Below are 23220 nucleotides of genomic sequence, written 5' to 3'. Positions count from 1 at the left end.
TCAAATCAAATTCTAAAGATGTCTCTCAGTCTGTACACTCGGACACTGAAGCCAGAATTAACTGTTGTTGTATGGTGGTGCTGCTTGCCGAAAATAGCAGATCTACAAGCTACAGCTTGTAGATCAGAGTATAAAAGCATTAATCACACCGACGAGTATGTCGTTATGTCATTGCTACAGCAACCAATGCAGATAGGTCGATGTTGTCCGAATATACAAATCCGATCTGATCACTTGCAAATAATAGTGCGTACAGTCAGATTTGAGAAATACGAACAAAGCCTATAAATCTCAGTCTTCAGTCACTCAGTTCACTTTTGTGAATGCTAATAATCCCAGGCTTGTTGTCATTGTTGTATTTTTACAGAAAGCATACAAAGCCAGCGGAGAGAAGTTCATGCATACATACCATCTACCAGCGGATGCCCCTGAGTTCATTCTGGCTAAATACAATGCCCAGACCATGAGCAAGGTCAGAACACAACATACTTGTTGAGATTGATAAGTGCAACTAAATATGTATTGTAAGCAAATCTTAACTTTGGACTTATTTTTTCCGTCAGACTCACTACAATCACCAGTGGTTGAAAGATATCGCCAAGGGATACGACATGAAGCCTGATGCTATATCTGTCCTGCATGCCAAGCATGGCAGACATATTGCCAGCAATGTAAGCACCATAACAACAGCATTTGCAATTGCATTGCTATGAATGTAGTCAGAACTACTATTTTCTCTTTTCTTTTCAGGTGCAATACAAGAAAGCATACGAGAAGGCAAGGGGCCACCATGTTGGCTTCCGCAGTATCAAGGACGACCCCTTGCTGGTTCACTACATGGAAGTGGCTAAGATGCAGAGCTACAAGAACTACACGAAGGACTACCACAAGTCCAAGCTGAAGTATCACACCCCCGTGGACATGATGAGTGTGGTTCAGGCCAAGCACCAATCTAGAGTACAGACGGACATTGGCTACAGAAACATCCCTCACAATTATTTCCTTCTCCCCGATAACCTGAACTTGGAACGGTGTCGCAACATGATGGACATTCAGAGTGATGTACGTTTTCAGACTTCATTTGACTGTGCCTGTCCTGTGCAAAATAATGGGCCCTTTTCACAGAATTGTCATAACAGTGTAAAGACAGCTCATTGTATGTATGCTAAAGAGCAAGCACTAGTCAATAGTCATTATTACTGTCAATGGACCTGTCAATGGACCCCAGGAAGAATATTCTCCACTACGGTGTAGACTAATGGGGATCCTTAATAAACAATAAACAATGCTTGCTAACTCATACATCTAAATCAAGCATCTCCACTATTCATTTAATTAGCTGCAGCTGTATTTACACTGTTATGATACATGTGGGAAAAGTGCCTATTGCAGTTTACCTAGGATAACAAATAATGGACATTGATAATGTTTTATCTGTCTGCACATCCACAGAATACCTACAAGGCAGAATACAACAGTTTTTATAGAGGTGCAGGATGGGTCCCTCTTGGTTCCATTGATGTTGAATTGGCAAAGACTGCCAAGGCAGCTCTGGATGAAAAGAGTTACCGCCAACACCCCAGTACCTTCAAGTTCACCAGTAAGACCGACAACATGAGCATAGCCTTGGCCATGGCAAACTCTAAGCAGCAGGACATAGTAAGATCTTGCTCTTTAAAAAAAAATCTAATGCCTCTTGGTATTTTAGCTGAGGTGATAGTTCCAAGATTTCAAAAATACCCTACAATAAATGTATTGTTTATGTTCTTTTTTCCATTCTCTCCTTTTCTTTCTAGTCTGCCTATAAAGCCTCTGGTGAGAAGTTCATGCATACATACCATCTACCAACGGATGCCCCTGAGTTCATTCTGGCTAAATTCAATGCCCAGACCATGAGCAAGGTCAGAACACAACATACTTGTTGAGATTCATAAATGCAACTAAATATGTATTGTAAGCAAATCTTAACATGGACTTATTTTCTCCATCAGAGTCACTACAATCACCAGTGGCTGGAAGATATCGCCAAGGGATACGACATGAAGCCTGATGCTATATCTGTCCTGCATGCCAAGCATGGCAGACATATTGCCAGCAATGTAAGCACCATATCAACAGCATCTGCAATTGCCTTGTTATGAATGTAGTCAAAACTACTATTTCCATTTCTTTCTTTCTTTTTCTTTCTTCTTATTTTTTGTGTGTGGTCGAAATGTACAAAATATTTCCTCTTTTCTATTCAGGTACAATACAAGAAAGAATATGAGAAGGCGAGGGGCCACCACGTGGGCTTCCGCAGTATCAAGGACGACCCCTTGCTGGTTCACTACATGGAAGTGGCTAAGATGCAGAGCTACAAGAACTACACGAAGGACTACCACAAGTCCAAGCTGAAGTATCACACCCCCGTGGACATGATGAGTGTGGTTCAGGCCAAGCACCAATCTAGTGTACAGACAAACGCTGGCTACAGAAACATCCCTCACAATTATTTCCTCCTCCCCGATAACCTGAACATTGAACGGTGTCGCAACATGAACGTCCAATCCAGTGATGTAAGTGGCATTAACGTTATCTATCTCTCTCATATCAATTGATATTTCTTTATTTTCATGGTCTAAATGACACTGCAAGACTTAATCAATAAGCTGAACGTCATTCATACAAGCCTAGATACTAAGCCAATCAATAATGTCACTCATATGAGTATACTGTACAAACCCATACTAAGCCAAACAATACAGTTATGTAACTTAACCTGCTTACCTGTTTCAATGTCTCTCCAGGCGGAATACAAGTCTGAATGGAACAACTATATTAGAGGAATCGGATGGGTGCCCATTGGTTCAATTGGAGTTGAGACTGCTAAGATTGGTGGTGATATTCAAAGTGAAAAGAAGTACCGGACTCATCCATCCACCTTTAAGTTCAGCAAGCTGATGGATTCCATGGACTTGGCTCTAGCTGCCGAAAACAACAAGATCATGAACAAGGTGCAGCATGGTCATATAACATATTTGAAGTGAAAAATTTACCAAACTCTTCTACAGGAGTGCCTGTGTTTGATCTTTGGGATGCCTTTCAATATGTCATTGCAGCAAGCATACACAAAAAAATGGGACAAAGACAAGCTGACCGTCCATGTGATGCCAGATTCTCCTGAGATTGTCCTGGCCAAGGCCAATGCCATCATCATGAGCGACGTAAGAAGTTATATTAATAAATCAAATTACTTGATCATATTTCTCAGTATGTGATATGTAGTACATACATTTTGAAATTGTCCATGCCAATTTGGGGAATATAAAAAAAAATCGAATCTAATTTCATTTCCTCTTCTTATTGTCGACAGAAACTTTACAAAGCCGAGGTTGTGGAGATGGCCAACAAGGGCCATAACATGAAAGGAGATGCGATCTCTGTTGTGGCTGCCAAGCTTGGCACCACTATTGCCAGCAATGTGAGTCGGGATGACCTTACTGCACCAAAGCAAAACTAAAGCCTACTGTATGTTTTACAAAAGTTCAATATCTTTAAATGCTCAAAATTTCTTACAGTACAAGTACAAGCTGGACTTTGAGAAGGCGAAGGGCCACCATATTGGCTTCCGCAATGTCAAGGACGACCCCTTGCTGGTTCACTACATGGCAGTGGCTAAGATGCAGAGTTCGAGGAACTACACGAAGGACCACGAAAAGTCCAAGCTGAAGTATCATTCCCCTGTGGACATGATGAGTGTGGTTCATGCCAAGCAAGCCTCTCGTGCTCAGACAAACGCTGGCTACAGAACCATCGGTCACAGTTATATGCTTCTCCCTGATAACCTGGAAGTGCAGCACTGTCGTGCAATGTGCGCCCAGGCCAGCGATGTAAGTGTGAAATGTTGAAAATACATGTCCATAGTTGACATTATTGTTATGATATTTATACATACTAGACCATACCCGGTCGGCGCATCCGTGGGGGGATATGCGCACATGATCTGGCAACCCGGGAGGCAGTTCGTCCCATAGCTGGGCAGCCCCGTAACCATGGCGACAGTGTTTTACACATAAACGCTAATAAGAAGCTGAGATTTGATGAAATTGAAAAACGGGCTTCACAGTTAAGTTCAGATGGTAATGGTCAATGGCTGTGTGCAAAATCAGAGCAATTGGTCCAGCCACTGAGGAGAACCGGGTAGCTTCACCTACTCCCACTACAGACCCACTACAGAGGTTACTAGAATTATAGTAGGATAGTAGGATATACATACATATACATGAGTATTTATGAGCGCTTATATAACTATAATTATACAGTGTTATAAGCAGATAAAAATGCATATAGACAGTAATACAGACATAATATGCATATTCTTTTTTCTGTCTTTGTTAAGGGCATTGAGTTGACTTTTTATGAAATATGCTATGTAAGGGAAAAGTTGCCTCGGAAAATTAGGAAGTGTCAAATAGAATACATTTTCGGTTATTGCATCGTCTATTTCTCGCTTCAAATGTTTTCAAAAACATTCTTGAGAGCAAAGTATAGCTGTAATTTACATTGTGTGTTTGTTTAGATGGCTGATATGTTGGATACGGCATAAAATTCAAGCAGCAGGTGCTCTGAGCCTTTGATTAAACAGTGGTCTGTTATTGAGCCCATCGGTCATTATTCAGAAATAACACCGCTGAATTCAGCGATTGACCAATCAGAATCAAGCATTCAACCAAGCTGTGTAATAAATAAATATAATTGCCTTGGCATGACTTGACTTATTTTATTTTATTTTTCCAGGCGGAATACCACTCTGAATGGAACCAATATGTTAGAGGAACTGGATGGGTGCCCATTGGTTCAATTGGAGTTGAGACTGCTAAGATTGGTGGTGATATTCAAAGTGAAAAGAAGTACCGCACTCATCCATCCACCTTTAAGTTCAGCAAGCTGATGGATTCCATGGACTTGGCTCTAGCTGCCGAAAACAACAAGATCATGAACAAGGTGCATATAATGAAAATACGAAAATGTACCCCACTCTTCTACAGGAGTGCCTGTTTTTGATATTTTGTATGCTTTTATCTATGTGTCATTGCAGCAAGCATACACAAAGAAATGGGACACGGACAAGCTGACGGTCCATGTGATGCCAGATTCTCCTGAGATTATCTTGGCCAAGGCCAATGCCATCAGCATGAGCGACGTAAGAAGTTATATTAATAAATCAAATGACTTGATAATATTTCTCAGTATGTGATATTTGTATGTGACAAATACAACAATAAACCAATGGATTTTTCCATTTTCAAATTGTGATGGTAATACATCAATATAATAATATAACTGCAGAATTTTATAGTAGTCCTTGTTATTTAATGTATGTAAAGACAAATAATTTAATTCTAATCTCTGTTCTGCATTGTTCACAGAAACTTTACAAAGCCGAGCTTGCGGTGATGGCCAAAAAGGGCCATAACATGAAAGCAGACGCCATTTCTATATTAGCCGCCAGGGCTAGCACCACTATTGCCAGCGATGTAAGTTGGGATGTCCTTGCTGTACCAAACCAATATTTACTACCACACTTTAATTAGTAGAACAGTTATGACACTGCTATACTAATGCTCATCACCAATTACAGTACAAGTACAAGCTGGCCTTTGAGAAGGCGAAGGGCCACCATATTGGCTTCCGCAATGTCAAGGACGACCCCTTGCTGGTTCACTACATGGCAGTGGCTAAGATGCAGAGTTCGAGGAACTACACGAAGGACTACGAAAAGGCCAAGCTGAAGTATCATTCCCCTGTGGACATGATGAGCGTGGTTCATGCCAAGCAAGCCTCTCGTGCTCAGACCATGGCTGGTTACAGGTCGATTGTCAACCATTATACAGTGATGCCTGATGCCATGAATCTGGAACTTGCTCGTAACATGCAATTCATCGCCAGCGATGTAAGTGTAAAAAAGAAAATCGATTTTTATGCAGTGGTGGAAGAAGTACTCTGATATTTTACTTAAGTAATAGTATCAAAACCACTATGTAGAAATACTCTGTTACAAGTAAAATGCCTGTATTTGAAGTTTTACTTGAGTCAAAATTGTATTGCCGTCAAAATATACTTAAAGTAAAAGTACTCAGAATTATCAAACCTTATTTAGAATAGCAGGTTTACAAGCTCACAGCGTGTCACATCACGTTGCATTTTAAGCTTGTAGATTGGCCATTTTGGAATAACAAAGGTATAAAATAGAATGTTATGTTGTTAATATATGTTTCGTAATAATAATTTGAATCTGTAAACTAACTAGTTACTCAAATAATTGTAGCGGAAAAAGTATAATATTTGCCTCAGAGAGTGGAGTATTGAAAAATGGAAATACTCAAGTAAAGTAAAAGTACCTCTAAATTGTAATTAAGTACAGTACTTGAGTAAATGTACTCAATTCCCTCCCACCACTGCTCCTATGTATGACTTTGTTTGTGAAATAGCTATACAAGTACCGGTAAATGTAATCTATTTTTAAGTTATTAGATCACTCACATACTGTAAACTTTACATTTTCCATGAAGTTGCATGTTGTGTCTTAAAATAGCGATTCTCAAACTTTGATATGCATTAGGCCACCATTCACCATTTGATAGAATTGTTTTTATCTCTTGGACCCCAATCTACCACTAAAATCCTCAGTGTTAGTTTAACTCTGTATAAAAATAGAATTCAACAGACCCACAGGTCCAACTGGTTTCATTTGTGGCCTACACTGAGTTACAGATTCGTAAAGGTCCACTTGGTTCCTATCAATAATTTAGATGGGGACCCCATGGAACCCTCTCAAGGACCCCTGGGGGCCCCCGAACCCCACGTTGCAAACCACTGTCTCACAATACATTGAATAATGAGATTCACATTAATTGTAAAGTAACATCTTTTATGTCTTCCTTCAGAACCAGTACAAGAGTGATTACAATAGCTACATGAAGGGCATAGGATGGGTTCCTATTGGTTCTTTGGACGTTGAAAAAGCGAAGGCTGCCGGCAAGGCGTTGAATGAGAAAGGGTATCGCCAGCACCCCGAGATCTTCAAGTTCACCAAGGACATGCATTCCATGGACCTGGCACTGGCTACTGCCAACAACCAGATAATGAATAAGGTGCTGGGTGTTATTCACTGACCGTTTGTACAATACTACATACATAGTGTTCATGGAACATCAAAACACTAACATGCACATGTATGTGTCTTTCCAGCAAGCCTACCTGAAAAAGTGGGAGGTGGACAAGACCACGAACCACATCATGCCTGATGCCATGGATATTGTTCTGGCCAGAGCTAATAAGGCAATTTACAGCGAGGTACAGGACTGGTCTAGTACATTTACATTTATTTGCCAATAGGAAACGATGATGTATCATTATCTGGAATGACCTTTCGTGAACAGAATCACTGTGGTATTCTTCTTTGACCAATACACATTAGTATGTACTGTACAGTACCTACTGGCATTTTTATTGGCCACAAACTCATGCTTCCTTTTACAAATATATATTTTATCCGTCTTTAGAAAGCATACAAGTTGGACAATGAGCTGTCCAAGAAGAAAGGACACCATGTGCGCTCTGATGCCATTGCAATCCAAGCTGCCAAAGCCTCCACTGCCATTGCCAGTGATGTAAGTTTTTTTTGTGCATCATTAGATGTCCTATTATGTCCTACTTTTCGCCCCTTAATTTAACATTAATATTACACTCTCTTTCACAGTACAAGTACTATGCAGGATACCGTAAGCAGAGAGGACATCACATTGGTGCCCGCTGCATTGCGGATGACCCTCTGCTCGTGCTGGCTCTGAACTCAGCCAAGATTCAAAGTGATGCCCTGTATAAGAAGGACTTCCACAAGTCCAAGACCAAGTTCAACCTTCCAGTGGATATGATGCAGTTTGAACTGGCCAAAAAGAACCAGATTCAGGTCAACCACGCCCACTACACCACCCGCCTGCACAACTGGACCTGCCTTCCAGATTCCACTGATGTTCTCCATGCCAGACACGCATATGACCTACAGAGTGATGTAAGTATAGGTTCCTTTAAATAGTATTGAACAGATATGCAATGTATTTTTATAACTGCATTTGTTGATTTTTGAAACATAACATTGGAATATTTGTTCAGTATCTGTGAAACAAATATAATTATTTTATTTTTTCCGCTCGATCCAGGCTGTTTACAAGGCTGAACTGAAGGAACTGCAGGGTATTGGATGGGTTCCTTTAGGTTCACTGGATGTGGAAAGGGTAAAGGATGCTGGTCGAATCCTGAGTGAAGCAAATTATCGTCAGCATCCCAGCAACTTCAAGTTCAGCAGCACAACTCAAGCCATGCCCATGGAATTAGCAAAGGCCAATGCCCAGATTGCCAACAAGGTAACACCATGTCAACATCAATCTCATGACCAGAAATGTACCCCTATTTACATTAAATAATAAACATATTTGAAGTAGAAAAAATACAAGACTCAATTATTTGTCTGGTATTGGATAAACATTAAAAAGCTTGATTTGATCTTTATTGTTATATAATTACATGATTATTCAATTACCTTTCATTGCAGAAAGCATATACTGATGCCTGGGAGAAATGCAAGACTAAACTCCACATCATGCCTGATGCTATGGATGTTGTTCTGGCCAAAGCAAATAAGACCATCTACAGTTTGGTAAGTCTTCAATCCAAAATATTTGTGTTCGGAATTACTCAATTTTGTTCTCATAACTCCCATCATCACTTGCTCTTTAAACTATACTTTGTGTAATGTCTGACCATTTTCTTCAGCAGATACTAATGTGTTTTAAAATTCTGATGTATGATTGAAATGGATTTACTGTATTGTATAGATCTTGATGTCTTCAAGTCGAATCCACTAAGATTTTGTCATTTATTTCTCATACAGAAACAGTACACACAAGCAAATGAGGATGCCAAGAAGAAGGGGTACGATTTGCGTAATGATGCCATATCCATTATCGCAGCTAAGCTTGGAAGAAACATTGCCAGTGATGTAAGTTGATTTAATTTCTAATGATTGCAATTAACATACAATAAATGATACCATGTTATTTTTAGCGATTAAAAAATCTGTGTTAGGGGTGCCTGGTGGATCAGCCAGTTAGTGCATGGACCAAATGCTCTTTGTGAGTTGCGAGGACCCGAGTTTGAATCCTCCCATCATGTCTCCGTTCTCTCTGACCTCAGTTTCCTCTCTACACTCTACTATCTAATAAAAAAGCAAAGATGTGTTAGCGATGTAATATACTAATAATTTTCATACACACATTCTCATTTAATTTCTCATTTCTTTTCGTTCGCAGTACAAGTACAAGGCAGGATACCGTGCGCAGAGAGGACATCACATTGGTGCCCGCTGCATTGCGGATGACCCTCTGCTCGTGCTGGCTCTGAACTCAGCCAGGATTCAAAGTGATGCCCTGTACAAGAAGGACTTCCACAAGTCCAAGACCAAGTTCAACCTTCCAGTGGATATGATACAGTTTGAACTGGCCAAGAAGAACCAGATTCAGGTCAACCACGCCCACTACACCACCCGCCTGCACAACTGGACCTGCCTTCCAGATTCCACTGATGTTCTCCATGCCAGACACGCGTATGATCTGCAGAGTGATGTACGTATAGTTCAGATCGAAATGTTTGAATGTTTGTAAACAAACGGGCATTTCCGGGTAGAATGTCTATTAATGTTTTGACAATATAAAATAAAATGTCCAAAACATTAGCTGTCTAGTTTGTCGACCTGTGGGTATTTATAGCAACATTATGATAGTCAATAACAATATCATAAGTGTCCTGTTCCTCCAGAAATAAGATTCATGAATAATACTTATCTAATGAGACGCTGCCGCCGTTATCTACCCAGAAATACATTTTTGGTTGTGGTGATGTCATGATGATACTGTCTTATTTTGTTGTTATGTGTTCAGTATCTGTGAAACAATGAAAATGTTTGACTCCCCCCCCCTTTTTGTTTTTCCCGGTCTAGGCTGTTTACAAGGCTGAACTGAAGGACCTGCAGGGCATTGGATGGGTTCCTATTGGTTCACTTGATGTGGAGAAGGCAAAGATTGCTGGTCGAATCCTGAGTGAAACAAAATATCGTCAGCATCCAAGCAACTTCAAGTTCACCAGCACAACTCAAGCCATGCCCATGGAATTAGCTAAGGCCAATGCCCAGATTGCCAACAAGGTATTGACTCAGTATAAGATGTGCATTATAACATCAAATCATTGGCCCTCATTTATCAACGCGGTGCAGACCAAATAATGGGCGTACGGCGAGATCACCGCAACTTTCGGCATTTATCAATATATCCTGACGTTGGTTTCAGCCTACCGTACGCTGAGATATCACGTCTGGTCGATAGCAGTAATTGACGTTGGCTGCGCCCGTTTATTCCATTCTAGACCTGCGGAGCAGCATTGTCTGACTGTATGACAGGCATCTGGACTCATAATCCACTCCAAAATGTATATCTACACTAATAAATAATCCCTGTGAAAATATAACATTTTATAAACTAATTCAAACAAACCGCTTTAACAGTCATTCAGTTAAGCTTACAGATCTGGCTGCATTGGCTATTTGAAAATAGAAGATTTACAAGCTCACAACGGGTCGCATCGCAACGCGTTGTGAGCTTGTAGATCTGCTATTTTCAAAATATACGAGCGCTTCTGCGAGCGCAATTTCGGGAGTTTAGACCGGCGCAGCGGCGCTGCTGTTATATTTTCATGGCCACCGGGAGATCAGACATTTAACCCACGGTCCAACACACACCAGGCAGCCTTCATCCATTAATGTTCTCTCCAGGCTATCTCTCATTAATGTGGCGCGGCATGGGGACTCGCCCGCCCGACGGTCCGAGTCTCACTGGGAAATGGGAATAGCCCTGACTGCTTTATCTTAGTGTAACTCGAACGCGCACTGCTCGGTATGGGTTAAATACATTAATATACAAATGTATTCCATTCATGGCGATGTGGTATCATAATCTGTCATTCATGTAAGCTACTAGCCTACTTGATTGACAAAGATTATACTGTTACGCTGTTGGGCTTCAAGTAGGTGTGTGTGTGTGTGTGTGTGTGTGTGTGTGTGTGTGTGTGTGTGTGTGTGTGTGTGTGTGTGTGTGTGTGTGTGTGTGTGTGTGACTTGACAGGCAGCGAGGCGAGGCGAGCCGGCGAAACTCTTTCTTATTGGCTTTCCATGCTTTATTTGGTCGTATTCTGGTTCTCCATGTCGTAAAATCAGGGCGTTTCGAGAATATTTAAAGGCGTGTTATTTAAATGACGCTCGGTTTCAGCCGTGACATTTATCAAGGCTCTGACCCAATGTATGCTAGGATTGGCTGTATAGGATTCGTTGATAAATGTGACTTTGACGTTGGTGTACGGCCGAATATATGGAAAAATATAAGCCTGTTTATACGCTCCGTTGATAAATGAGGGCCACTATGCTTATTAAGACAATGAAATTCCTCTATCTTAAAGCAGAACATTTACAGTGTTTTCAATATAAATATTTGCCATAATGTCTGTACATATCATTACAGAAAGCATATCTTGCAGCCTGGGAAAAAGACAAGACCAACATCCATATCATGCCTGATGCCATGGATGTAGTTTTGGCCAAAGCAAATAAGGTCAACTACAGTGTTGTAAGTAATTATACTAAGATATGGTGATATTAAAATGTACATACTATATGGATAAATGTCCACATGGTACTAAAGTGTATGGGATGTTCCTGTTTGTTCACAGAAAGGATACAAACAAGCAAATGAAGATGCCAAAAAGAAGGGCTATGATATACGTAATGATGCCATTTCCATCATTGCAGCCAAGCTTGGAAGGAACATTATCAGTGATGTAAGTTTCAGATTGGTTTCAGTAAACTGAAATACTATATATATATTTTTTTTTATAAAATATTTTTTTTATATTACAATTACTACTACTACTAGAAAAAAACACTGTTTAGCCGTTTGACCCTGTCTTACCTGAAACCCTCCCCCCATTGCCCCGAAATACAATTTTGTGTGTTACTGTAAGTAAGTTGGCTGTCACATAAACTATTCTTTTTTTCCATCATTATAAAAGAATTCATATGCACATTATCCTGAATTTTCCCTCCTTTTGTTTTGCAGTACAAGTACCATGCAGGATACCGTGCGCAGAGGGGCCACCATATTGGTGCCCGTTGCGTCGCGGATGACCCTCTGCTCGTGCTGGCTCTGAACTCAGCCAGGATTCAAAGTGATGCCCTGTACAAGAAGGACTTCCACAAGTCCAAGACCAAGTTCAACCTTCCAGTGGATATGATACAGTTTGAACTGGCCAAGAAGAACCAGATTCAGGTCAACCACGCCCACTACACCACCCGCCTGCACAACTGGACCTGCCTTCCAGATTCCACTGATGTTCTCCATGCCAGACACGCATATGACCTGCAGAGTGATGTAAGTGCAGCTAACTTTCTCTCTCTCTCTCTCTCTCTCTCTCTCTCTCTCTCTCTCTCTCTCTCTCTCTCTCTCTCTCTCTCTCTATATATATATATATATATATATATATATATATATATATATATATATATATATATATATATATATATATATTATTACTTTTTTTTAAATATATATTTATTTTTTCATATCTGTGATCTGACTGTCAACTTTTTTTACCCAACAGGCTATTTACAAGGCTGATTTTAAGGACATGCAGGGTATTGGATGGGTTCCTATCGGCTCACTTGATGTGGAAAAGGCAAAGATTGGTGGTCGAATCCTGAGTGAAAGAAGATATCGTCAGCATCCAAGCAACTTCAAGTTCACCAGCACAACTGAAGCCATGCCCATGGAATTAGCTAAGGCCAATGCCCAGATTGCCAACAAGGTATTGACTCAGTATAAGATGTGCATTATAACAAATCATTATGCTGATTAAGATAATGCAATTCCTCTTTCTTAAAGCAGAACATTTACAGTGTTTTCAATATAAATATTTGCCATAATGTCTGTACATATCATTACAGAAAGCATATCTTGCAGCCTGGGAAAAAGACAAGACCAAGCTCCATATCATGCCTGATGCCATGGATGTAGTTTTGGCCAAAGCAAATAAGGTCAACTACAGTGTTGTAAGTAATTATACTAAGATATGGTGATATGAAAATGTACATACTATATGGATAAATGTCCACATGGTACTAAAGTGTATGGGATGTTCCTGTTTGTGTACAGAAAGGATACAAACAAGCAAATGAAGATGCCAAAAAGAAGGGCTATGATATACGTAATGATGCCATTTCCATCATCGCAGCCAAGCATGGAAGGACCATTATCAGTGATGTAAGTTTCAGATTGGTTTCAGTTAACTGAAATACTACATATATATATTTTTTAAATAAAATACAGTTTTTATATTACAATTACTGCTACTACTAGAAAAAAACACTGTTTGGCCGTTTGGCCCCGTCCTACCTGAAACCCTCCCCCCATTGCCCCAAAATATAATTTTGTGTGTTACTGTAAGTACGTTGGCTATCACATAAATTATTCTTTTTTTTCATCATTTTTAAAGAATTTATATGCACATTATCCTGAATTTTCCCTCCTTTTGTTTTGCAGTACAAGTACCATGCAGGATACCGTGCGCAGAGGGGCCACCATATTGGTGCCCGTTGCGTCGCGGATGACCCTCTGCTCGTGCTGGCTCTGAACTCAGCCAGGATTCAAAGTGATGCCCTGTACAAGAAGGACTTCCACAAGTCCAAGACCAAGTTCAACCTTCCAGTGGATATGATACAGTTTGAACTGGCCAAGAAGAACCAGATTCAGGTCAACCACGCCCACTACACCACCCGCCTGCACAACTGGACCTGCCTTCCAGATTCCACTGATGTTCTCCATGCCAGACACGCATATGACCTGCAGAGTGATGTAAGTGCAGCTAACTTTCTCTCTCTCTCTCTCTCTCTCTCTCTCTCTCTCTCTCTCTCTCTCTCTCTCTCTCTCTCTCTCTCTCTCTCTCTCTCTCTCTCTCTCTCTCTCTCTCTCTCTCTCTCTCTCTCTCTCTCTCTCTCTCTCTCTATATATATATATATATATATATATATATATATATATATATATATATATATATATATATATTATTATTATTATTATTATTATTACTTTTTTTTAAATATATATTTATTTTTTCATATCTGTGATCTGACTGTCAACTTTTTTTACCCAACAGGCTATTTACAAGGCTGATTTTAAGGACATGCAGGGTATTGGATGGGTTCCTATCGGCTCACTTGATGTGGAAAAGGCAAAGATTGGTGGTCGAATCCTGAGTGAAAGAAGATATCGTCAGCATCCAAGCAACTTCAAGTTCACCAGCACAACTGAAGCCATGCCCATGGAATTAGCTAAGGCCAATGCCCAGATTGCCAACAAGGTATTGACTCAGTATAAGATGTGCATTATAACAAATCATTATGCTGATTAAGATAATGCAATTCCTCTTTCTTAAAGCAGAACATTTACAGTGTTTTCAATATAAATATTTGCCATAATGTCTGTACATATCATTACAGAAAGCATATCTTGCAGCCTGGGAAAAAGACAAGACCAAGCTCCATATCATGCCTGATGCCATGGATGTAGTTTTGGCCAAAGCAAATAAGGTCAACTACAGTGTTGTAAGTAATTATACTAAGATATGGTGATATGAAAATGTACATACTATATGGATAAATGTCCACATGGTACTAAAGTGTATGGGATGTTCCTGTTTGTGTACAGAAAGGATACAAACAAGCAAATGAAGATGCCAAAAAGAAGGGCTATGATATACGTAATGATGCCATTTCCATCATCGCAGCCAAGCATGGAAGGACCATTATCAGTGATGTAAGTTTCAGATTGGTTTCAGTTAACTGAAATACTACATATATATATTTTTTAAATAAAATACAGTTTTTATATTACAATTACTGCTACTACTAGAAAAAAACACTGTTTGGCCGTTTGGCCCCGTCCTACCTGAAACCCTCCCCCCATTGCCCCAAAATATAATTTTGTGTGTTACTGTAAGTACGTTGGCTATCACATAAATTATTATTTTTTTTCATCATTTTTAAAGAATTTATATGCACATTACCTGAATTTTCCATCCTTTTGTTTTGCAGTACAAGTACCATGCAGGATACCGTGCGCAGAGGGGCCACCATATTGGTGCCCGTTGCGTCGCGGATGACCCTCTGCTCGTGCTGGCTCTGAACTCAGCCAGGATTCAAAGTGATGCCCTGTACAAGAAGGACTTCCACAAGTCCAAGACCAAGTTCAACCTTCCAGTGGATATGATACAGTTTGAACTGGCCAAGAAGAACCAGATTCAGGTCAACCACGCCGCCTACACCACCCGCCTGCACAACTGGACATGCCTTCCAGATTCCACTGATGTTGTCCAGGCCAGGAAGGCCTATGATCTGCAGAGTGATGTGAGTACCTCAAACATATTAAACATGTTATTTCATGTACTGTAATTGTGGCTCTGGTCTGGTGAACTTTGATGCTGATTCACTTGCTCCTATCCATACAGGCTGTATACAAGGCAGACCTGGTGGACATTAAAGGCGTTGGATGGGTACCAATTGGTTCACTGGATGTGCTGAAGGCCAAGCATGCAGCAAAGATCCTCACTGACCGTGGCTACAGGGTGAAACTGGACACACAGAAATACACCTCCGACACGATGGCCATGCCTATGCTCTTGGCGAAAGCAAATGCTGAGATCATCAACAAGGTATGAAATTAGATATCTTCATTTTGAGTAAGACTTTAGGTAAAATTAAATCAATACAGAATTACAAACTAGTTCCCCTCCAGATTACAAATACATCTTTTTGTCTTTTGTATTACTGGGTTCATGAAGCTCATGTCAATTGTCCACACAGGTGCCCAGCTCCACATTAACCTTTTGCCATTAGCATTAGCTAATGGCAAAAGTGTGAAATACTCAAACTGTAATGATCTATTCAATATCAACATTGAAGTGCAGCAGGCCATAAGTGAATGGTTCCTGTTAGACTATGGCTAATCTAATGGCTCTGTGCACAAGATACTTAATTTCCCATCAATGCTTGGGTGCAGGCATCACCCATCGGATGTATTGTTTCTTGCCTTGTTCTCTTGTTCTCAAGAGTGATACTAAAGAAGAAACAAACTGTTTACCATAACCTTTGTGCTTTTGTCCAGTAAACTTGACAAGATAATATAGTTTTGTAGAAAGTTTTTTACCTGAGTTCTAACTTTTGTATTTTCTCATTACAGCGAAGCTATGTGGCACAATGGGAGGTTGACAAGACAAAAAATCACGTGACACCTGACCTGCCTGAAATTGTGCTGTCTAAGGCTAATGCTGCCAACATAAGCCAGGTGTGTATGAGTCTCACAGGAAATGCATTGTAACATGAGTGTATCTACACTACAGTATATTGTTTTCAGACTGCAATTAGTTGCTGTGACTTTACGTTTGTCATTTTACTTTCAGAAATTGTATAGACAAGCAGTTGACGACATGTTCAGAAAGGGTTATGACCTCAAGGCAGATGCAGTTGCTATTATTGCGGCCAAGCACGGGAGAGAAATTATCAGTGATGTAAGTGACCTCATCCTTTTTTTCATATTATAATCATATTATGTATTCATATTTATTCTGACAACTGCACAAATTCTGTTCACACAGTACAAGTACAAGGCAGGTTTCCGTAAGCAGCAGGGCCACCACATTGGTGCGCGCTGCGTCCAGGATGACCCTCTGATCATGCTGGCTCTGAACTCAGCCAAGATTCAAAGTGATGCCCTGTACAAGAAGGACTTCAACAAGTCCAAGACCAAGTTCAATCTTCCAGTGGACATGCTGACAATTGAGCTGGCCAAGAAATGTCAGAAACAAGTCAACCACGCTGCCTACACCACCCGCCTGCACAACTGGACCTGCCTTCCAGATTCCACTGATGTTGTCCAGGCCAGGAAGGCCTATGATCTGCAGAGTGATGTAAGTTTTTAGAATTGAATCACAAAGCAAGAGTTGTATTGAAAATATACTGTAAGCTTTTTCAAAACACTCATCTCATTCTCTGTATTTCCACTGGAATCTAGAAAGTGTACAAGGCTGATATGGAATGGATCAGGGGAATGAGTTGGGTCCCTATTGGTTCGGTTGATGTGGAGAAATCAAAGAAAGCAGCAGCGATCCTGAGTGAAAGGAAATACCGTCAGCATCCTAGCAACTTCAAGTTCAAAGCTCAGACAACTGACATGCCATTTGCCCTTGCTGCATACAATGCCCAGACCATGGACAAGGTACCAATAGCATATCTCATGTTTTTACTTCCTATTTATTTGTGTAATTAGGCAGGAGTCCTGGAGGCATTTGTGAAGGTTAAAGTAAAAATATATTTACACAATTAAATTAACGTTCTTATATAAACTTATTATGCTTGGAAATAAAGTAATTAAATGTTCTTGATCATCCCTTTACAGAAAGCATACGTTGAAGCTTGGGAGAACGATAAGACCAAGTTCCACCTGCCGGTTGATACTCCAGAGGTGGTCCTGGGCCGGCAGAACAAAATCAACACCAGCCTGGTAATAAATCATATGATTTTGCATGAGCCATTAGTATTTTAAGTTAACATGCCCAGGAGATGCATTGTAACATGAGTGCATCTACACTACAGTATATTGTTTTCAGACTGCAATTGGTTGCTGTGACTTCACGTTTGTCATTTTACTTTCAGAAATTGTATAGACAAGCAGTTGAGGACATATTCAGAAAGGGTTATGACCTCAAGGCAGATGCAGTTGCTGTTATTGCGGCCAAGCACGGGAGAGAAATTATCAGTGATGTAAGTGACCTCATCCTTTTGTGTGTAAAAAATATTATCGTGATGCATTTGAGGACACCATCAGGAAGGGCTACTTCCTGCCAGAGGATGCAGTTTCCGTCCTGCATGCCAAGAACTCTAGAAACATTATCAGTGATGTAATTACTCCTTTGATGTTAGAATTTCTTCAGACTATACTTCTGTGTACCATTTTGACAAATAACATTAAAAAAACATTTCCGTTGCCAATTTTCCAGTACAAATACAAGGCTGGCTTCCGTAAGCAGTGTGGCCACCACATTGGAGCCCTCAGCATTCAGGATGACCATGCGTGCATGCTGGCCGCCAATGGAGCCAGGATCCAGAGCGATATTATCTACAAGAAGGAGTACAACAAGATCAAGACCAAGTTCAACCTGCCAGTGGACATGCTGCAGTTTGAACTGGCCAAGAAATGTCAGATCCAAGTGAATGACTTCAATTACAGGACTCACCTGCACAACTGGACCTGCCTGCCAGATTCCAGCGATGTTGTCCAGGCCAGGAAGGTCTACGACCTGCGTAGTGATGTAAGCGGCGCTGGAACTCTTGACTGGTGTTATTACAGTTGATGAATGTCGGGACTGATGATGTGCTAAATTTGTTGCATAACATTTGATTGACAAATGACGGATGTTGGTGCTCTCCTTTTAGGCTGTGTACAAAGCTGACATGGAATGGATTCGTGGATGCGGCTGGAATCCTCAGGACTGCATAGATGTCATCAAAGTGAAAAATGCCCAGACCGTCCTCAACGAAAGATTATACCGTCAGCATCCTAGCCAATTCAAGTTCACTGCTCAGACAACTGACATGCCATATGCTCTTGCTACAGCCAATGCCCAGATCATGGACAAGGTACCAATAGCAAATCTCATCTTTTTACTTCTTCTTTATTTGTGTAATTAGGCAGGAGTCCTTGAGGCATTTGTGAAGGTTAAAGTTAAAATATATTTACACAATTAAATTAAGTTCTTATATAAACAAAAACTCAGGTTTAGAAGTGTATCTTCTGTTGCTTGGAAATAAAGTCATTAAATGTTCTTGATTGTCCGTTTACAGAAAGCATACGTTGACGCTTGGGAGAACGTTAAGACCAAGTTCCACCTGCCGGTTGATACTCCAGAGGTCGTCCTGGGCCGGCAGAACAAAATCAACACCAGCCTGGTAATAAATCATATGATTTAACAGTCAAACATACAGCTATACAGTATATACATACACACATATATATATGTGTATATATATATATATATACATATTTCTTTCTCTTCTTTTTTTTTATTATTAAAAGGTTAGTTGTGAGCTTGTAGATCTGCTACTTTGGCCAAATATTCGCCTATTATGAAATGCCCAAAATAGGGATGCTAGAGTTCATCTACTGTACCCTATATTAAAATTGTCTAATGGCAGGCCGGCGGACCTATGACTCAGACATAACCATACATAAAGGCCAGCCGGTGGCCCGTCACTATGACTCAGGCATAACCCGGTCATATTGCCCATATACCGAGTGCCGAGTGCAAAGTCGGTTGGATTCTCCAGAACCGATGTTCAGCAATGGATTTCCATATACAGTACAGTATTTAGATCAGTGGTTGTCCAGAACCATCTTGCAGCAATGTTGCCTATACAGTATGGAGATCTGTCTGTGACAGGTACTACTGTATGTAAATACACAGTTTTACTTGAACTGTGTCTCATGTCACATCTTTGCTCCTCACAGAAACTGTACTCCAAAGCGTGGGATGATACAAAGGCCAAGGGCTACCATATCAAGGAGGATACCATCGCTGTGCTGAAAGCCAGAGCCTCCAGAGACATCATCAGTGACGTAAGAGAAATATTCACTGATTACAGCGGCTCACTTATTACCGATTCATAGAGGAGACACCAATTCTCATGTATTTTCTCTGTCTCTCTCTCTCTCTCTCTGTTAGTACAAATACAAGGCAGGCTTCAGAAGTCAGTGCGGGCACCACATTGGTGCGCGCTGCATCCAGGATGACCCTCTGATCATGCTGGCTTTGAACTCAGCCAGGATTCAAAGTGATGCCCTGTACAAGAAGGACTTTAACAAGTCCAAGACCAAGTTCCACCTTCCAGTGGACATGCTGACAATTGAGCTGGCCAAGAAATGCCAGAAACAAGTGAATGACTTCAACTACAGAACTAAACTGCACAACTGGACCTGCCTACCAGATTCCACTGATGTTGTCCAGGCCAGGAAGGCCTATGATCTGCAGAGTGATGTACGTTTTTAGAATTGAATCACAAAGCAAGAGTTGTATTGAAAATGCCATTGCCTTTAAGAGGAGACTGCGCAAGCCATTATCCCCAATGCAATCTTACGCTCTCTCCCTCTCTGCCCATGGAAGAGAGACGTTGCCTTGGAATAAAATTATATTTGATACACAGAATTATCACTCACACATTGCTACATTGCTGGTTATAGAAAACTTTAAATTACAGCAATCTGCTTGTGTTCTGGATTAATTAAATTAAATGGTCTGGTGTGGTTATAGCAAACGCAGATCAAACAACATTGTATTAGTCTTTGATTAACTTAACTGGCAACTGCTGATAAAAACACAATTTATTGACACAATTAATTAACAGTCACACTTTTGTGGATTACAGTAAAATTGTAATGACAATCACATTCACAATCACTTAATTCCGAAGTGAACTCTGCAGCCGCACTGGGGCGCCGATAACGTTGGACTCCATACACCAGACATTTGCTTCATAGGCTCTAGCCTTTGATTGCCTTTCAATTAAACCATATTTGATAGACATAAGTATCACCTACATGTTACTGATTATAGAGAGTGTTTTATTATTGTAATCCGTCGCGACAACACGCCCACAGGCACACCTCCAGGCGCAAATAACGGAGTCTGCATAATGAATAGCAGGTATAGCGGGCGTAAGATAACATTTAGGGACAGTGCCAGCTCCCTTGTGTGTAATTCACAGGTAGCGGCTAAGCTAACAGGTAAGGCACCGGCGAAAATAGGGCCCGGTATCTAAAACATGATATTATACAAACACATCATGATATGAAACATAACTCTGGTGTCTACTTCTGCAGAATGTGTACAGAGCTGACATGGAGTGGATTCGTGGATGTGGTTGGATACCACATCAGTGTGTGGATGTTGAGAAAGTGAAACACGCTCAGAAGGTCCTTGCTGAAGTAAGTCTGTCTCTTAACTCCCATCATCATCATCATCATCATCATCATTATCACACAGACTTTAGTGACTCTCATTACCTGTGAGATTCTGCATATTATTATATTTCTTCGACAGATGTTTTGTATGGTTAAACAAATATGAGCTAGAATTAGATTTTATTTGTCATACCATGGAAAAGAAAAGTGTGTATGTTAATGTGGTGAGATGTTTAAACCATTGTTGATGCTGTGTTAACAGAGAGGCTACCGTGTGAAGTTGGATACACAGAAGTACACCGCCACCACAGACAGAGTGGACTTTGTTTGCGCAAAGAATGCTGCTGAAGTCCTTAATGATGTGAGGATTGAGCTCTTCTGTTTGGCACCTCTTGTGTTCTCTTATATGCTTATGTTATCATTATTGTATGACATTATTATAATTATTGTAATACATGCCGAAGAGAATCTTGTGATTGGTAATTCTCTTTTGACTCTACACTCCACAGTGGAAGTATCGTGAGGCCTGGCAGACTGACAAGACTAAATACACGCTGACAGACACCCCAGTCCTGGCCACAGCTAGAGAGTGTGCTAAAAATCTCCATCCGGTGAGACATATTGAAATGGAAATACAGGATATTACCCAAAATAAATTAATGTATTTAAAAAATAAATAAATTGTACTATGACAATTGACTTTCCTCTCAGCATCTGTACACCAAGGATTGGAACAAGGCCAAGCAAACTAAATTCTTCATGCCTGGAGATGCGGTGGGAATAAAGCAATCCATTCACAATACTAAAGTACAGAACCAGGTGAGTGTGCAGGCCATGTAGTGTTTGCTTCTTTTACAACAACAGTTTTTTCCCTCTACACCAAATCTCTTCACCAAAAATAGCCGAACTACAAGCTCACAATGCGTCGTGCTGTGACGCATTGTGAGCTTGTATCTGCTATTTTTGGTGAATCGTTCCCGAACTCCCTGTTGAAGATACATGGTTTAGAATGAATAATACAAAATATCCTCTTCGTTTCCCACACAGCGCCTCTACAGGGAGGGCTTTGTGAAGCAGTGCGGTCACCATATTGGCGCCCGCTGCGTTGAGGACGACCCTCTTCTCATGCTGGCCATTAACTCAGCCAGGATCGCCAGTGATGCCCTGTACAAGAAGGACTTTAACAAATCCAAGACCAAGTTCAACCTACCAGTGGACATGCTCCAGTTCGAACTGGCCAAGAAGTGCCAGAGACAGGTCAACGATGACCTCTACAGGACAGGACGTCTGCACCAGTGGACGTGTATGCCTGATCAGAACGATGTCACGCAGGCCCGCAAAGCATACGAACTTCAGAGTGACGTAAGCACTGCATAATAAAAATGCACTGAAACAGTAACTTGTCTTCAGCACACATATAATAATAATACATAATACATCAGACTTATTTAGAGCTTTTTTATATAGTACCCAAAGTCGCTTTACAAAACAAATCAAAATAAACAACTTTCTTAGGAGCGAAAAAGTTAAAAGGCTAAAAACATTAAGCTAAAACTAAGCATATATCGTTACCGTGTATAAATAAATACATTTCCTTCTTACTGCTCAATATGTAACCTTGCTTCTGTCCACAGATTCTCTACAAGGCTGACCTTGAATGGATCCGTGGCTGTGGCTGGATACCAGCAGAGGGTGTTGATCATGTCAAAGTCAGGAAGGCCCAGGAGATTCTCAATGAAGTACGTTCACCACCATAACATATTCACTATTATCGTCATTCTCTGTGTGTTTGTATGAGTCGTGGAGAAACGTTTAATATGCTTTTTTATGAATTATTTGTGTCTCATGTTGTTGTTGTGATGTCACTTGCAGAGGCACTACAAGAAGCATGCCAAGGAATGCTTTGGCAAATTCACTCTCATTGTGGACCGACCAGAGCTCGTTCTGGCTAGGATCAATGCTGCCAATCTCAGCGACGTATGTAAACCAAGAAGAAAAAAGAAACAAGATAACACAGAATTTAACTTTTGAGGGTATTGTTGTGGTTTTTCCTGTGAATTCTGACTGGTAATTT

The 23220-nt window shown here is 40.6% G+C and overlaps 1 protein-coding gene across 15 annotated transcripts in view; it reads left to right on the top strand.

Moving 5' to 3' along the window:
* Positions 1-23220, top strand: part of neb (nebulin) — a 78942-nt gene that overhangs the window by 19104 nt on the left and 36618 nt on the right. For all 15 annotated transcript variants that reach the window (XM_084083588.1, XM_084083584.1, XM_084083580.1 and 12 more), the window contains 54 exons: positions 368-472; positions 564-671; positions 751-1062; positions 1453-1659; positions 1797-1901; positions 1992-2099; positions 2244-2555; positions 2787-2993; positions 3099-3203; positions 3353-3460; positions 3558-3869; positions 4777-4983; positions 5078-5182; positions 5409-5516; positions 5621-5932; positions 6927-7133; positions 7231-7335; positions 7545-7652; positions 7742-8053; positions 8202-8405; positions 8594-8698; positions 8933-9040; positions 9351-9662; positions 10037-10240; positions 11607-11711; positions 11815-11922; positions 12201-12512; positions 12742-12945; positions 13085-13189; positions 13293-13400; positions 13680-13991; positions 14293-14496; positions 14636-14740; positions 14844-14951; positions 15230-15541; positions 15643-15846; positions 16374-16478; positions 16594-16701; positions 16789-17100; positions 17205-17408; positions 17589-17693; positions 17846-17953; positions 18190-18501; positions 18626-18829; positions 19034-19138; positions 19698-19805; positions 19912-20223; positions 21066-21170; positions 21409-21507; positions 21656-21757; positions 21858-21965; positions 22194-22508; positions 22781-22885; positions 23019-23123. In XM_084083588.1, coding sequence (XP_083939714.1) covers positions 368-472; positions 564-671; positions 751-1062; positions 1453-1659; positions 1797-1901; positions 1992-2099; positions 2244-2555; positions 2787-2993; positions 3099-3203; positions 3353-3460; positions 3558-3869; positions 4777-4983; positions 5078-5182; positions 5409-5516; positions 5621-5932; positions 6927-7133; positions 7231-7335; positions 7545-7652; positions 7742-8053; positions 8202-8405; positions 8594-8698; positions 8933-9040; positions 9351-9662; positions 10037-10240; positions 11607-11711; positions 11815-11922; positions 12201-12512; positions 12742-12945; positions 13085-13189; positions 13293-13400; positions 13680-13991; positions 14293-14496; positions 14636-14740; positions 14844-14951; positions 15230-15541; positions 15643-15846; positions 16374-16478; positions 16594-16701; positions 16789-17100; positions 17205-17408; positions 17589-17693; positions 17846-17953; positions 18190-18501; positions 18626-18829; positions 19034-19138; positions 19698-19805; positions 19912-20223; positions 21066-21170; positions 21409-21507; positions 21656-21757; positions 21858-21965; positions 22194-22508; positions 22781-22885; positions 23019-23123 — 9495 coding nt within the window. The remainder of the gene's footprint in view (positions 1-367; positions 473-563; positions 672-750; positions 1063-1452; positions 1660-1796; positions 1902-1991; positions 2100-2243; positions 2556-2786; positions 2994-3098; positions 3204-3352; positions 3461-3557; positions 3870-4776; positions 4984-5077; positions 5183-5408; positions 5517-5620; positions 5933-6926; positions 7134-7230; positions 7336-7544; positions 7653-7741; positions 8054-8201; positions 8406-8593; positions 8699-8932; positions 9041-9350; positions 9663-10036; positions 10241-11606; positions 11712-11814; positions 11923-12200; positions 12513-12741; positions 12946-13084; positions 13190-13292; positions 13401-13679; positions 13992-14292; positions 14497-14635; positions 14741-14843; positions 14952-15229; positions 15542-15642; positions 15847-16373; positions 16479-16593; positions 16702-16788; positions 17101-17204; positions 17409-17588; positions 17694-17845; positions 17954-18189; positions 18502-18625; positions 18830-19033; positions 19139-19697; positions 19806-19911; positions 20224-21065; positions 21171-21408; positions 21508-21655; positions 21758-21857; positions 21966-22193; positions 22509-22780; positions 22886-23018; positions 23124-23220) is intronic.

Source organism: Gymnoscopelus microlampas, assembly GCF_963454915.1.
Source record: "Gymnoscopelus microlampas genome assembly, chromosome: 17".
Classification (NCBI taxonomy): domain Eukaryota; kingdom Metazoa; phylum Chordata; class Actinopteri; order Myctophiformes; family Myctophidae; genus Gymnoscopelus; species Gymnoscopelus microlampas.
This window is presented reverse-complemented; position numbering and strand designations above follow the sequence as displayed.